Source organism: Anabas testudineus, chromosome 17 (assembly GCF_900324465.2).
Source record: "Anabas testudineus chromosome 17, fAnaTes1.2, whole genome shotgun sequence".
In the NCBI taxonomy this organism is placed as follows: domain Eukaryota; kingdom Metazoa; phylum Chordata; class Actinopteri; order Anabantiformes; family Anabantidae; genus Anabas; species Anabas testudineus.
This window is the reverse complement of record NC_046626.1, coordinates 12745791-12763023: the sequence shown is the minus strand read 5'-3', so window position 1 is coordinate 12763023 and position 17233 is coordinate 12745791. Positions and strand designations below refer to the sequence as shown.

The 17233-nt window shown below is 41.9% G+C and overlaps 1 protein-coding gene across 3 annotated transcripts in view; it reads right to left on the bottom strand.

Moving 5' to 3' along the window:
- The window catches only part of LOC113171500 (tensin-3), a 29641-nt gene extending 12673 nt beyond the window's left edge, over positions 1-16968 (bottom strand). For 2 of the 3 annotated variants that reach the window (XM_026373880.2, XM_026373881.2), the window contains exons 1-12: positions 16630-16968; positions 9739-9919; positions 9462-9512; positions 9140-9262; positions 8890-8954; positions 7803-7886; positions 6472-6584; positions 5945-6005; positions 5718-5793; positions 5492-5621; positions 5179-5244; positions 4329-4430 (exon numbers count right to left, since the gene is read on the bottom strand). In XM_026373880.2, the coding sequence (XP_026229665.1) occupies positions 4329-4430; positions 5179-5244; positions 5492-5621; positions 5718-5793; positions 5945-6005; positions 6472-6584; positions 7803-7886; positions 8890-8954; positions 9140-9262; positions 9462-9512; positions 9739-9888 (1021 nt within the window). In that variant the 5' untranslated portion in view covers positions 9889-9919; positions 16630-16968. The remainder of the gene's footprint in view (positions 1-4328; positions 4431-5178; positions 5245-5491; positions 5622-5717; positions 5794-5944; positions 6006-6471; positions 6585-7802; positions 7887-8889; positions 8955-9139; positions 9263-9461; positions 9513-9738; positions 9920-16629) is intronic. The other variant, XM_026373882.2, reaches the window with a different exon arrangement.
- Positions 16969-17233: the final 265 nt, after the last annotated feature.

The following is a 17233-nucleotide window of genomic DNA, read 5'->3' as shown; positions in this document are numbered from 1 at the left end:
CCTCCTCGTGTTCAGGTTATATAAGAGATGTTAAGTCATCTGTATGCCACTACAACAGTAGGACAGCTGACCCCTGCATTCCTCACCATGCTGTGATTAAGCCACTCTACTCCCTCTCGCCTGCCCCTTGACCCCCAGCATATGTCCAAACAATCTCCTTAATCCTCAGAAGAAGAAAAAAAAAAATCACAGTGGCCAGTTAGTTTTTTTTTTATGCAAGGCAGGGTCAAATCCACCACAGCGTAGACACACAGAAAGAAAAAATCAAGTTCAGCCTTGCTAGACTTACGCAAAATGAGGGCTGGAGAAGAATTCCAAGTGTATGTGATCAGCGTTGCCAAGTAAGTAAAACAGCTTTTTCAACATCACTCTCCCTGTGCTTGAACAAAAGAGAGCTGGAACATGACTCCTATACTTCTCTCCCAATCTACCGACTTAAGTACTCGCCTTTATGTAAAACCATGACCGGAGGACCCGAATACCAGACACGCATGATAAAAGCTCCCCCTCCTCCTCCTCTCAAGAAAGCTCCTGTATGTATGGCTTTACCCCGGCTTACTCAAACACACTAGTGTAGCCTGCATCTGGCCTTGAACAGCCTCAGCTCAGGCCTCCATGCAGGGCAGTTCAGCTGGGAGTTTTCTGACAAACCCCTCCTGTAACATTCCTTCTGACAAGGTGCAAGCATGTTTTGAAACAGATGTTTCCCCTGTCCCTCAACGCCGGCCATCTTTCTCTTTTTCTGACACCCCTGTCATCGACCTGCCTCTTTTCTTTTCACTCCCCCCTTCATGGCCACCCATCAGGCAGCCAAGACACACACAAAAAAAAAACCTTACCTTTCACGCCTCTGCCAGGTAACCACACAAGACAATCCTCGTCTCTGACAGAATATAATATGAAGAGGAGACTGGACCGTGCAGACACACGAAAGCAGACATGGCGTCCAACCAGCAGATAATGATCAGGGTCACATCAAGAGACTTTTGGATAAGTTGGTCCCGCTTTCTTTCTCTGCTGAGAAGGTGAGAGTGTTTGCACTCTGCATAAGGGGGGGGGGGGGGGGGGACCTTGAAAAGTCCAAATAAGGGCAGAGGAATGTAAACAAGAGAGGCGGGGTTTAAGGTTGAGGGCGGGCTGGAGGAAAGCGGTAACCCGACCTCTTGCCCCGCATTAGGGGACTACCCCACTGGGGAGAGAAAGGGGGAAAAGACGGAGAAAAAAGAAAGAGAGGGAGGGCGGCCCAGAGATCACAGAATGAAAACAACATTCCTGCAGCTCCAGACTTTTTGCGCTCTGTAAAATGACACTTTTAATTAAAAGGAATCATTGCCTTCTACTTGGTGCTCTGGGCGATTTTCATGCAAAGCGGCAGCCAAGTTGTTTTTCTCTCACTCTTGTGTGTCGTGAAATGACACGCCTGCCATCCTCATGTAGAATATTACCATGAAACAGATGTGCCCTAAACTCAATTATGGGGTTGAACAATTGTTTTAAAAACTGTTTTACCATTTTAGATTAACAAACCAGTGAATGGTTAACCAAGTATGTTCTTAGCGAGTGAGAAAATCAGTCAAGCCATTTATATCTAGCGTACATTATGCTGGTTGTTGTGGTACGGTCAGTCCCTGAATAATCCACCAATTACAGTGCAGAGAGCGGCAAGACCAGAACTGTTCCTAGCTGCTCTTGTATCACAGGAGGAGGTCTGGTGGTGTATGGTCGTGCAATGAACCAGCCCTTTTCATTCCTTTTCAGTTACTAGCATCCCACAATATTTGAATTCCGAAACTATGAGTTGTAAGGACACTGATGATCATGATGTTCATTTTCTTCCAAGCAAGCTTGTGCATGTGCCTCCAATGTGTTGACAAAAACCACTCCTGGAAATGAGCTTTGTACAGGACACACTGCATATGCAAAGGATCACTTTTTATGCGAAACTCCATGATGGAGGAGTTGCATTATATAAAATGTTATCTCATTGGTATTTGGGGATGTAGATGTTTTATTGTAAAGTTGCATATCACTGAAAATGTTGCCACTGCCAATACAATAGAGATGAATTATGACTTTGCTAATGGTGCTCTAAACAGCAACAAACAAAACGGTTTCTAGAGTTTATGTGCAAGCGCACAATAGCCCAATATTACGAGACAAAGAGACACAAATACCAATATTACTTACAAAACCATTAGGAAATCTTGGTTAGTGTTCACTACTTCCAGAATTTGGACTCGCTCTCAAACCTGAATGTTTTTTGGCTTTACATGCAGCTATTGAAGTAACATTCACAGCTAATTTTGAAAACCAGAACATGGTCCTCTGTTTGGGGCATGAATGAATCAAAGAAATTGGATACCAAACTCAAAAATGGTACCCAGCCACTTGAATGAAATGGTTCACAGGGTGCATGATTGACTGGTTGGTTTTCAAAGGTCAAGGGTTTGTTTATGTTGTGCATTAGTATTTCCACCATCTGTCCCACACATGCATATTTGCTCAGTTTTAAGTTGGAATATTACAAAAATAAAACTTACTTCTCAAGAATCTGAGAAAACTTGTTGAGTATTAAATATAAAATGTAAAACGAATAAAAGAGTAAAAACTAACATTGCAGTTGGAAGTGCTCTCTCACCAGTTTTACAGATGTCTCTTTTATTATTGTAGTCTATGAGGAAAATGCTTTCTGGGTCAAAGAGATATTTTTCATCACAATACACCGAGTATTGGAATGCCAACTGTTTTCCACTGGGAAAGACTAGCCACAAGGCTGAGTGATGATGTTATGTATCCAGGGTTGGTAGGTGGTTCCTGTCAACCATAAGCAATCAGAGCAAACTGTGTTTTTCATCAGAGGGCCTTAAAGAGGCCAAATCTAAAACAAGCGCTTTCAGACACAAGGTTGAAACGAGGTGCTGCAGCAACAGACGGCAAAAGAAAAACACGTGTTGTATTGACTTTAAAACATAAATCTTAAAGAAGAACTGAGAAAAAAATGAAAATGAGGATGTCCCCTTTAACCAACGCATGAGGATGAACTCACACTCGTGTCTGTGATTAAAGAAATACCATTGAAGTAAATGAGGTTTTCTTTTCACAACCTTAGCACTATGGTGTCAAACGTTTTTTAGACTTCCTCCTCCTGATCAACCTCTGACTGACAGCCTCGCACAGAGAAACTCAGCCTGCCAGACGACTGGTCGTAAGTAGATGCAGAATTCCAACAGAGCTCCCAGTTTTTCCTCTAAGATGTAGTGTTTACATGCGAAAACAAGGCTGTAAATATCCCACATGAATGCACTGGAATAAACGCAATAGATAAAATTGCTTCTTTGGTGATGCCTTCGCTTTGCTTTGATCAGTTTTTAAATATGAGTGGGTGCTTTTTCATTACATTCCCAGAGGTGAGCATAAACATCTATATAGACATTTTGGGGGTATTTCAAATAAAAATACAAAAAGGCAGCTCATTTTCATCAAGCTGCTTATAAAAGCACTCAATGAATACTGGGAAAGGGTGGGTCTGTGTTTTAATGCCACCACTCCATCGCTCTATTCTGGGAGGTTGTTGTGAATTCTGTGGTTGAGTGGAGAGCAACAACCGCAGCTAGGACGGGACGCCCCGACACGGTGGCTCTGAGTGTGAGTCTGCGTATGTGTATGTGTAGGCAGTAGCGAGAATGTGTGCGTGCATGTGTGTGGGATGGTTAAAGTATGCCTATTCATTTGATGAAACAACAAAATAGAAGTCTCTTGAGAACCGACTGCTCCTCTTCTGAACCTAGTATTCCCTACATACAACAACATTCCTCCCTATCGTCCACACAAAAACAACACTGCTTGTCATTCCTATCATTCTGCAATCCTTAACATTTCTTACACCAAGATAAGTCTTAGCTTCTATTTCCTCTCCTTGCCATTATAAAAGTCATGTTTTTACACAGCCTGCCTGCCTGTATGCGTTTTAAATCCCAAACATGATTAATAACTACAAACGAGTGCAACAAAAAGCCAAGCAAGTGGTCACTGGGTGTGCACGTTATACCAATCACACTGCAGTCAGTCAAAAACATCAACCATAGGACCTGTCACGCTGTTCCCTGGGAGAATAAAAATAGTTTGTGTGTGTGTGTGTGTGTGTGTGTGTAAGTGAGAAACGGAGAGACCACACTGAAATGCTGAAAAATACGCATACTTCTTCCATTCATAAAACAGCCACTGATATTTTCGCTCACATAGAATCTGATTCATTAGATAGACCACAGCATAGTTAGAAACAAAGTATTGTGAGTCAACTACTGACTAATGCAGCGTAGCAACAGTACCTTCACCATCACAGATGTTCTGGTAGGAATCCCAGCGTGTTAGAGGATCTGTTGTGTTGTAGTCCACAATAACATCGGCTCCATTTTGCCACCTGTCAGCACCTGGACCCAAAAATAACATTGTTGTAGATACTGCATGTTCTTGTTTTTTTCTGTACCAAACAGGAGTAGACATTAGGTTATTGAAACATGTGTCATGGCCTGATGGAGAAGAAAGTAGGAAATGACTAAGGAGGAGTGTTGCATTGATATTCACCAGTTTTCAGACTAGCTGCTTCTGGTTGTTGTGGTGAGATAAACTATCTTTGCCCTGGCCAAAGATTCATATTTTCTACAAATTAATAATAAGGGAAGAGCAGCAGCAGATTGTGGCTTAACAAATTGACAGGCTGTCAGGTTTTACTGTTCAGCGTAAACACTGTTGGAATCATATCTACATTGTTGTTAGGGGGACAACAATGACTGGAAATCTCACATTTGAGCAAACAGACAAGAATATATGCAAAACACAGTTAAACAAACCAGTCTGAAACACACTGTAACATAAAAGCCCGGTATATTTAGGATACATGTTTGAAAGATGGACAGGTAACTACATGCACACATACAGAACCATGCAACATAGTTTCACTCCTGCAGAGCTCTGGAGCAGCACATGCTGTGTGTCTTTACTTCTCTGTCAGCACACACTTCACACTACATTTCCCCAATGCAGTATTCCACATCCATTCTCACCAGGGGACAGAGGGGGAGGAAGAAAGCACAAGATGGCACAAATGCAAAAACAGAGAAAGAACCAGGGTGTCTCCCTGTTGTGAACTTTGAAAAGGCTGTAGAGTTAGGAATCTACCTGGGATCTTCTCTGGCCCCTCAGAGAACACAAGTTCCACTTTACCATAATCTGGAAATCTGGAATCTGTAAAATATAAGCACACAGGAATATTGCTTGTACAGCCAGTTAAAAACAGGAGAGATGATGGTGTTGTCTGTGAACAGTATTCTCTCAGGCCACGTAACATGTTTGGGAAAACAAGATTATTGGTTTTAAAGTGCTAACTCTACATTAAGTCCAGACTGAGCCCTGCAGATGGTGCATGGAGAAGATCAGTTGCCATAAACTGTTGGCAGGTTGAGACCTGCTCTCAGGTTTTTTTCAGGTCTACCTTTGTTGGCGACCTCCATGTCCTCTTTTTCAAACATCAGGTTGTAGCCCTGTACTGCTCCCGTGTGGAACTGCAGCCGGAAAATAACTTCACGCTCTGAGCTAAGGTCACTTTTGTGATAGCATTTAATCTACAAATGAAAAATGCAAAGACGCTATGATTAGTAAAGCCAGTGGTGATGTGAGCACACAGTGTTTGAAAAGTCCTCTTGTTTGTTTGTTCCTACCATGATGTCCCCTTTTAGAAGCTGGGCAGGCTCCAGGGTGATGCATACACGGCCTCTGTGGCCTGGACCAATATGACTGTAACAAAAACAAGCAATCACATATATTTACAGAAAGCCGTAACTCAGAATGAAACTGAATTAACAGAAATTTGCTTTGAACTGTTCCAACGTTCTTTGAAGTATACAATAATCCTAAATTACGGTAACCACATGTGTAAGCTACTTACTAGACTCCGGATGAATACACTGCTTGCATTCCCTGGTAGACCTTGATGTACGGTTGACACACTGGAACAAATAAAGATAAAGTCTTTAAAAAGAAAAAGTTTGTTACGAGTGCAATGACCTCAAGGCAAAATATTCATGAGTAGTCACTCATGTTTTCCTTACAGCAAAGTGTGATAAGCTGTTGTTGTGAGAACGGGATCATCTCTACGCTGTGACGAAAATCACTGTTGTTTCAGGGAAATTAGTGAAACCAGCAATTTTACATGCAAACGTGTGTGAATTCCCATGGGTTTTACTGGGAACCAGTAAAAATGTCCCTCTGTTCAGCTCTGTTTATGTCAGTGCTTCTATCTGTGTAAGCGTGTGTGTGTATAGGAAAAAAAAGAAATATGTAAAGTACAGATAAGTCTGTATCTTATTTACTGCTCCACCTCTGATGTGGTTGTGTCTGGGTTCTTTTATACCATTGTGGGAGCAGCAAATGTCAACTGCAGCCGTGTATAGTGGTAAACAATATGAATTTAACCTCCAGTTGCGTCAAAGGTCGGTATCCCGTGAATGATGATGCAGTGTAGAAACAAAGGCGAGGCATTGATCTTCATTGATCCACTTAGAAGACTGTTGAGGATCCAAACATACCTGACGTAAAAAGATGGAAGTGGAATACATAAATAAAGATCAAAAGTCCAAATAAAAGATCAAAAGACATCCTGTCTTGCTGTCTATGCTGGATGGAGCTAACCTGACTCTGTCCATGTTAAGAAAAGATCAACCTCAGTGATAAAAAATGCAATACAGTGTTTAATCTGTACAAGAAAGGACATGAAAAAAAACAAAACACAGTTGTTTTGTGATTTTACGGGGGTGTGAATGCAGGAGTATGTGTTGGCTGTGGGCAGTGACATACTGGAATTGCCACTGACTGCCTGCCAACCTCACAGTGCTGACAAGATTCCAGGACACAAGATATGTGATGTCAATGAGCAAGCTCACTCTTCTTATCATTTTGTTGCCTCAGGGCTGAGCCAGGCTAGCGTCTTCACCCCATTTCCAGTACTTAACCTGACCTCAGGGCTGTAGCTTTATTTTTTACAGAAAGACATAATAGTGATATTGATTCTTCCATCTAGCTCTAGACAAGAAAGCAAGTCAGCGAATTTATTGAGATAGGCCAAATCACAACAAAAGTCATCTCAAGACACTTTAGAGTGGAAAGTTTAAGACCTTACTAATTAGAACTGTACACAGAATTATACAGAAAACCCAACAATCCCACTTGAGCAAGCAAAAGGCAACAGTGGAGAGGAAAAACTCAATTTAACGGAAGAAACCTCCAGCAGAACCAGGCTCAGGATGGGCGGCCATCTGCCTCGACTGGTTGGGATAAGTGGAAAGAACAGCAGGCAACAATACCACGTTCATGTTTTAGCTCCTTTTAGTAAACCACAACAAAAAAGTATTGTTTTGGTTAAATCTGGTTTAATATCAGTACTCATTTAAATTTTCCATCTGTCCATGTTGTCAGATTAAAACTGCAGACAACTACTACACCACAACAAAACAAATGGGAGAACGATACTGGTTTTGCCTAAGAGCCGTCAACGTGAAGGATGATGATGATTCACAGTGACACGCAGGGTTAGGATTACACCAGGTCACCATGGGATCACATTGTCATTATAATGATCAACAATAACAAGGCTTCTCAGTGAAAACAGCAGTTTTCTGTTGAATCAGGTGAGTTTGGGACGCGAATGTGTTTAGCTGGAGACATGGGTCAACATAGAACCAGCCAAACAGCACACGGTTAGATATATGTTGCTATACAGAAGGGTGTACTTATGTTTTGGGTGTTACCGTTTCTGCGAAGGTGTCATCAGAGCTGAGACCTTATCATCGTAGTATTTCCTCATGGCGAAGCGGTCCAACGCCTGATCAGCACTTTGAGGGAGACAGAGAGACACATTAAACACTTAAGGTAATTATGACTCGAGTGGGATTTACGCTCTATAATTGAGTGGCGTTAACCCCGACTTCAATTAGGACAACACACACACATGCATAAACATGCATAATGGGGAAGAGTGAAAGTAACCGGAGGGACAGGGGATTCCAGCAGAGAGGAAGAGAATGCCAGCCTTAAGTAAACATGGAGGGGGGAGAGGAGGACGGAGTGTGTGCACAGCTCGCCTATTCAGAAAGACCTAAAACCAACAGGCTCCGGAGCCTTTTCACTGCAGCTCTGTTTCACTCTTGCCCTCTGTCTTTCACATTCACCTTACCGACCCAGCCGCCCTCAGCAGGACACAAACACTAAGGGAAGCAGAGATGGGCTAAATTGAGGGATGATGCGTGTTCAAGCCACAGTGACAGACGCTACCATATTGGCATAACACCAGGCTGTCTTTCCAAAACTACAGCTGTGTATACTGGTAAACACTGAGTTGAACCTCCAGTAGTGTAGACATTTCGTGTCCCATGGCTGATGCACTCCATAAAGTACAAGACACTCTCTAAATGTGTTTCACTGACAATGGTTAGAATTTTTTTTTCATACATGATGATTAGATTTCATGAAACTGATACTGTCGCCAGAAGCTTTTACAGTAACTAACATGTTTCCAAGTTGATTCATGCAATTCAATAGTGGGTGATTCATGGCTTAAACTGTGCGGTTTCTTTTAAATTTGAACGTCTTTACTTTACTTTGACTCACTTTCTGAATTACCTTGACCCTGAAATAAAGGAGGTAGATAAATCACCGGTGGTTAAGCGGTGACATTGCTTGTGGTCCACAAAGTGAGTATTCAAGGACTGTTGTGGCTTGTTGTCGTCGTCTGCTGCCAACAGCGAGTGGGCGCACACATGTTATGATGAATCCTGATGTCAGTGGGATCATTTATGGTAATATAACATAAAAAATGTGACACATAGTGGCGGTTACCTGGCTGATACATCGGTGAAATGCACAAATGAGGAAATGACAACACCAATTCGACCCTTGCCACCCTATAGAAACAGGAGAGAACAGGACATGATTCACTACACATGCAGCACTTGTGGTTTTACTTTGTTTTCAAGTCCCCAAAATGATTCATCTAACTTGCTACCATGTGGATGGGACATCCTACATAAACACAATGCTAAATGTGCAAAAGATTGTTGATGATACAACACAAACTGTGGATTCGCACCTTGCAGTGTATAACCACCACATGTAGAGGGTCGGCATTGAGCCAGCTCTCCATGGCCTTGCAGATGGTGCAGATCTTATCCAGAGGTGGAGCATGCAGATCCGGCCAGCCTGTATCCAGAGTCTAAAAAAAAAAAAAAAAAAAAAAAAACCCATTGAACGGATACATTGTGTGTACATCTATAGTCCACACTGCCCATTTATATGTCATATATCAATACACATTATGTACAGTAATACAATCATATGCTGTTTTGTAACTTGTAAGGCATGATTGATTTACTTTTGTCGGTTTGAAGCAGGCAATAGTCCCGTAAACTTACCTTAGGGTTCATTTTAGTAAGCTCATGTCGTCTCTCTGACAGGTTGATAATCTAAAGGGAACACACAACAAAGTCTGCAACTGATAATTCTTAAAACACACTTGTGCTTTGTAGATGATTGTTACACTGCTGTGATATAAAACATGAGCTAAGCACTCTGAGATCAATACTTTCATGTCAGTGTCTCACGACAGCCACCAGCCCTGACATCAATACTGTTTGCACTTTGACACTCGGCTGCAGCATGCTTCAAGGTGAGACAACGAGCAGCACTGACCAGGTAGTTATCTGCGTGCTTGGATTTGAGCATTCTGGTGACATCCTTCAGGTTGTGAGAGTAGATCTCGTCCGAGCAACCCTGGGGGAAGGACACCGCGATGATGCGCTCTGTGATGTATGTGAGGTCAAGTTCGTATCCCTCCTCCATCGTGAGTCTTTGGGACCTCCTGTTAAAAACACTGAAGCAGAGGAACAGGCAGGTAAGATCCTTCAGTTACCTCACACCATTCCTACTTCAAGCTGATGACTGTACACAGGTCAATATTTGACGGTCAAAGTCCTCAGCCTTAGTCACTGTGTCCAAGTTTCCCGCAGATACCTTTAGAGAATGACCTCAATCCCAGATTGCATGAGACAGAGCGCCTTGTTTGCACTGCAACAGTCAACAGTGTGTGTCACAAATGCTGCACAATACATTAAGGGATTTTCAAACATGTGAGACACACTTATCTGTACTGCAAAAAGAGATACAGTGCAGTGGTATCATGACATCGAACACAATCTTGCCACAGCCACTCAGTCAGAGCTAATGACAAAGAAAGAAAAACTTTCAAAGAATTCCGGTTGAAACCAGTTGCTGTAAATCCCTGAGCGATGGTGTGTCCCTGTGACCTCATGGCCATGAACTTCCTGCAGCGGTGATCTGGAGAGAGCCTGTCTCCCGCCCTTGCCACCGCACCACACCCACAGACACATCCCTTATTTTTCTTATCTAGTCATCTCTCTGTGTGTTCTGTGCTTTGACATTTTATGAGAAAAATATAATTTATATACAAAAAAAGTGAAGTAAAGTCAAAGCAATATGTTGTATGCCATGTATGCTGCTCTCTCTGCCCGGAACATTCAGTAGTTATACTAACTACGGAAAATCTGGTCCCTATAAATTCAAATAACTGCTACATAGTTCCCCCGACATCTGGGGGTACTTTAGAATCTTGATGTGTTAGTTTGATTAAGTTTATATTAGTCTAAGCCATTTTTATGGTTTCTAACAACCCTTGGCTTTTTTAATGTGCCTTTTAGCCTAGATTGTTTGCAGGGATGAGATGTTTTATATGGCTGTATTAGGTTAGTTATCCATAGTATTTTGGAGGGTTTAATTATGTGTCATATTTTGCGTTATCTGCCTTCTATCTGCACATCCAGTGAGTGCAGGACATTTCTACAACAGAAGCTATATAGACCTTTATATAGACTACCTTTCCCATTTTCTTTAACGTTTTTAATGTTTTCTTACTTTTTAAATTTAGATTTATATTTATACCCTGTATCTTTTTTTTTAATTTTATTTATGTCCCTTACATAATTTTCTGTACTGTATTTTCACTGGCATTTAAAATTTTGTTAATCACCTAATTTATTTATCTTTTTATGTTTACACAGGCATACTGATACATAAAAATATATTAGTCTATTCAGTGTTGCATTTGTCAAAGGTTCTGGTTGCTTGATGGTTGATGATTCAGATTTCACACAAAAACTCACAAAAAAAAAAAAAAAAAACTTTCCCCAAGATATTAAAGATATTGCTTCTTGATTGACACCCACTGTTTGTTATCATTTAATGATTCACAGTGAAGAATGTGTCTGTCAGTTAAGTCTGCAATGACTGCAGGCTACAGTGCAACACTTTAAAGGGGGACCAGGGAGCCATAAACTATGGACAGTGTAGCCACAGCTTAAACCAACCATCAGAGCGTAATGACAGAGGGCATGTGGTATGAAGAGGTCATCACTCGGGGAAAGGGGTTGGGTGTTGTGAGAGTGTTTGTGTGTGTGTGTTGGTGGAGGTGCTGGGAGTAGGGGGAATAGGTCCTAAGGGATGGATGGATCTAATAGCAGGCGGTTAGTCTATTGCCGATGAGATTCTAAGAAAAAACTGTTGACTAATGGAAAATTAATAAACAGATCGACCAGCACTTAGGCTCTGTGTATTTCCAAGCAAAGGACATGGCATGAAGGCTTGCTAATATTTTGAAAGTGTCAAAGTAATGTACATAACCAGAAATGGGAAGGATATCTAACACCAACACTTAATTTCAGTGTGACCCAGTATACTAAAGGAAAATTAAATTTAATTTAATTAATAAGCTGCAACAATTGAAGTTTGAAAAGTTGGTGTCCAGCTTTTCTACCTACTGCAACACGTATTTGAGATTTGCAAGAGGAGACGGAATGGGTGACAATATACATTTTAAATAGATTTTTAAATCTGTCTTTCAGAGTCTTGGAGCACATTTGGAGGAACAATGAATGTCACGTGTAGCACTAGGAGCCACAGTGAAGTGGCTGAAAGCTCCAAATGAGACAGGAACACAGGGAAGTTCTCTTCAGCATTTGTGTGGTTGTCCACTCTTAATTGTAGCTTGGGTAACATCCTCCAGGAACTGCACTTCTCCTGAGGTCTCAACCAAATCAGCCCTTTCTTAAATATATAAACCTTTGTACATGCACCTTTTAATTACCCTTTTAGTGTTTTTACATGTTTTATTGTTTTCCCGGACTCACTTGTCTTTGGATTTAGGATGTTTTGTCATGTTTTTGGCCATTTTCAACAAAAAAAAAAGAGGCATACTGTGTGTTTAATCCACACAAAAACAAAAGTAACACATAGTGCGTTTAATGGGGGGCTATGTGGTCTATGCAGGTCTATCTCCAAGCTGGAGGCGATGAACTTGTTTGTGCCAAGAAATAACTTGGCACACCCCCTTTATGTAAGACCAAATGTTGTTTTCACGCTTCAGTTTATGAACGTTCTGTTATATACTTACAGGCAGATTTTGTTAGGTTTGGACAGTGCCAGGCTCACTGTTTTCCACAGCTTCTAGTCTCTATGCTAAGCTTAGTTGACCAGCTGCTGATTGTATCTTGCTATATAACACACAGACATGAGGATTGCATCAATCTTCTATAACAAGAAAGCAAATAATTGCATTGGACAACATAACTAATTTAACTAGGTGAACACAAATGTTGCTTTAATAGAATTTACTTCTATTAAACACCATAGGAGATCCATCAATGTGTCAATATGCGACACTGTTAAATAAATCAAAGCTTCCAAATATGAACTCGTGGCTCATTAATTTCACATGAATTATTCATGTGTAGAACTGCAGTAACCAACTTCCTTTTACTCCTAAAGACCTCTCACTTCTCCCATTCAAGTCATCATTCAAGCCAACACGAGTGACTTGCCCCAGCAAGCACTACAGATAATTGGTCTTTAATTTGCACTGACTGCTTTTGTTCCTGGTTTGAGGCACAACATTAGCTCACAAAGGCAGAATAAGCAGTGCCAGGGAACTCAAATCCCGAGCCCACCCATGGCACTGTGAGAGCACGGCTGGTAGAGGAGTGGGGTAGGCAGAGAGACGCGAGAAAATGGGTTGCCAGGTCTGCTGCGAACAAGCTGGAACAGGTTTGCTAAGGTCAGGATGTTGGGGGATTAGGGTGTGTCTGGTTCCCCCAGCTCCAACTCTTGCAGGTAAGAGCTTGACTAGGCTGCATGGGTGCTGTCAGCCACGTTCGCACATGCATGGCCATCACTTGGGGCCAGCTCCAAATGCCTTTCATTCAATAATAAACAACGCTGAAAATGAATTAATGAAGCGTTTCATTTAGGAGTAGAAATAGAGAGAAGACAGAGCAGGAAGCCATGTTTAAGTGCTGGGGTGAAGCTTTTCTAGAGCCACACCCTTCACCTGGCCCACACCGTATGGAATCTCCCATTTTGTACGAGCAGGTGAACCATGAGATGAAAGAAGGCGGCATCATGTACCGATTCCTAAAATAAAGAGGGAACCGACTCACACTCTCTCATCGCTTAGTTAGACCCAAAAGTTAAAATCACAGCCAGATCACGTGAACAGTGACCTCATGGTTGGTTTCATTTTTTAATCCATTGTGATGACAACAGTTGGCAAAAATCTTGCATACTTGTCTGTCACAAATAACAAGACTCTCACAGGCCCTAAGTTGAGTCACAGAAACCAAATCTGTTTACAGGGATGTTTCGTTGTGTGTGATTTGGCTGGATGTTATATGTCTACATGCTAATCAACTGTATTTTCCATCAGCTGCCTGTGCGCTCATCATCGTGTACACTACTTTAACGTATTTGTACAAACCTGTGGAATCATTATTAGATTCTGATTAAGGAAAATGTAAAAATAATGACACACTCAGATCACAAGTTATCTTCAGAAATAAATGGGAGACCTAAACAATTATTCTATAATCAAATAATCCAAAATGTTTTTACATCAATTACAAAAAAAAGCTACAGAAACATAAAGCCTGCACACATATGAAAGCAATCAAGACTATCACCCTTCCCCTATTCACACTCTGAAATCAAACTGAATTGCTTCTCTTGGCTATGAGTTCTGGTTTATGATTGACATGTTGTGGCAAGAACCTCCATTTTGGGAGAACTTGGATATTTTTATAGGTCCATTAAAGCGAAATTATGGGTGTAAAATGCAAAAATTGGTGCACTGGTATGCATTACTAATATGAGAAAGAAAAAAAAAAACATTTCTAAAAGGCACTAGTCCTCCTGTTGCTCAATAGCTCAAATTCAATGTGGGGTGATAAAGCTCATCCAACCAAGCAAGTAGAAACTGGCTTTTTGTACTCATGGAAACAAATACAGTACAATACCGCCTCTTTGGGAGACTCTAGACAGATTAATGATCTCCTAAGCTGTTTGTCTGCAAATCTGTAACACCTAAAGTGCCATAAATGCTTCAGGAAGTCTGGCTGCTTGTAGAAGGGGGGTGGCAGGTTGCATGAAATGTCTCTCTCTCTTTTTTGTTTTGTTTTTTACTTTAAGCATTTCTAAATTTTGCTTTCTTAATCCTTGAAAGAACTCTTTATGCCTGTTTATCACTCCATCAGATCAAAGGAGCTGTAAAAACAGAGCTGATATGTGTCTTGCCCTTGTCCTCTGGCAGTGGCTCCCAGTTGGTATTTAGCCTTCACACCTAATAGCCATCTAATAACCTTGATACTATCGGCATCACTGTACTAAATGACGTTGTATTCTTAGTTGGCACAAGCTCATGCTGTGAGATAACATGTCCACAGTGACATAACAGTCTGGTTCTGGTCTTTTCCTGTCAGGGGCTTTACTTTTTATGTTTATGCTGTGGCTTTGACACCCGTTCACTTCTGAAGAATTGAAATAAACAGAACAATGAGGGCTACTGAAAATAAAAATCCACAGAATGGGTAAGTAAGGTATTTTGAGCAAGTTTATTTCGTATCCCTGGAACACTAACATGCATTTGGGCCACATTTTCGTAAGATATTTGGAAAGGAATAAAAAAATGACAGCCTTGGCTCTGAGCAAATCTGTGCACCCTTAATTCTCCTAAAGTACTCCCTAATTACTGTTTTCTATCCCAAGGTCATAGAGGAATGCTTTCTAAAATGGATGAAGCTCCGACTGTAGCTCATATTTCTCTATTTCCCCTCTTTCTGGCCATGCTTGTTGTCCTTTAACTGCTTTCATTTTCCCTCCTTCTCTATGTCTCCTTCTCTCTTTTTAAAGCTATACACATGTCAGCCAAGTGGCCATGGCACTTTTGTGACAAAGTGAAATTTCCCGGTGCTCCATTGCATCCTATTCTCTCCAGGGACAGATCACATTGTTCTGCTTACAGTACACGACCCCAACCCTCCGCCAACCCACCTGTCCAAACTACACTATCAGGATCCCCATTTATCTGTCTTTCTGCCAGCTCTTTGTAATTGCCGCCTGTTATCAGTGAGAAGAAACGGAAACTTCAGATTTATGACGGACGCTTCTTTTACCTTGATATTGTTCATACAACTCTGACCCCTGAACCGCCAACGAAAAAGCTATAATTGCCAGTTCACAAAATGTTTCTCCTGTCTCACTTGGTCTGTAATTAAAGCCAATCTTGAAACAGTTTAGCCTGCAAAGCATTTGGAACGACCTGAACGGTTGACGTTGCTTTATGGAAAAGTGCACAAGAGGCTGTAAATGCAGGTGTGTGTCTGATTCCCATGGAGGCAAAGGGAGCGACTGCTATTCAGGTACACAGGCTGTAGCTTTGTGACGTAAGAACGCTTGTACATGTCATCAACAATGGCTGCCTGAGAAGCATAGCCCTAAGGCCACAAATACCACGCATGCAGCTGTAGCTGAGAGAAAATTAAAAGAAGCCTTAGTCTCTTGATCTGTTTGTCTACATCATTTATCCATCAGCAGACGAGTCCAAACTGTCAACAGCAAAACAAAGTCAAAACAAGGACAGGGTAGGATTGTTTCTTCTGGAGCTCTACACATTATGGGGTGCAAGTTCCCTGCAAGAATGACCCCATATGTTTCACATTATGAAAGGTCTCCGGCGCACCATAGCCCACAATAGTATGGAATTATAACCATTGCAAAACACATTTATTTATTGAGAAAGACATTTAAAGCTTACACAGTCAAACATGTTGAGGTCACTAATCCTCTTTCACATTAAATAAAAGGGGTAAATAAATAAATAAAAATCACAAGACCAGTGCGTGCTCACTTTGAATGACTCTCTCCTCTGTCTCCAGAGTCTTGCAGTAAGGACTGGAGCTCAAACACAAACACACAGTCATCTCTACACGTCCCCCTTTGGTTTTACTGGGACTCAAAGCCAAAGTAAATACAGAGAGAAGAGCAGTGCCCTGTCTTGCTCTCAATAAATGAGCAAACCCAATGAAATGTGACAGAACAAAGGGCCAAACAGAAGAGGGAGGGAAAATAAAGATTGAATGTCATTCTAGTATGTGGACGTCTAATCCGGCTCCTCACTCACTAACCGGACTTTAAAACCCTTCCTGCCAGTGATCACGGTAAAGTCCGGACACTGTGCCTTACCTTTTCAAACTCAAAGCGAGGACTGGGAGTCCCCAACTTATTTCTCCCCGATTCCCTTTGTCAGTCCGAGCTGCTGAAAGAGAAAGAGTGGGGTAAAGTCCTGATTCAAAGAGTCTTCAGTCCGTCATACAAGCTTGGAGCAGACTGAGAGGCTCATTTTCCCTCTGCTGGAATGGGCTCTCAGGCGGATCACAGGCGCGTCTGTTGGCTCACTTTGTCCCGGCTGGACCCGGTGCTCTCCTCCTTTTCTGTGCTAAAGTGAAAACCTTCTCTCCGTTCCTGGACTGTTGCTTCTGCTGTCGCTGCTCAGTGCCCCCCACCCCCCACCCCCAACACACACACTTCCTCCAGCGCAGGCTCCTGGCATGGGATAGTCCTCCCACCGCGCTGCTGAGGCTGTCTGGCTTGTTCCCTCCCTCGTCCACTCAACTCACCCCCACCCCCTGTCTGTGGCCTCCTCCCTCGGCTTCACACTGCACACAGACTGAACTTCCTCCAGCCAAACCCCGAAACTGGTTGTATCATAACATGTACAATTTAAAAACATGTATCCTGCTTAAAGTCTCACTCATTTATAAACACCTAGACAGGCGTGCGTAAAAAC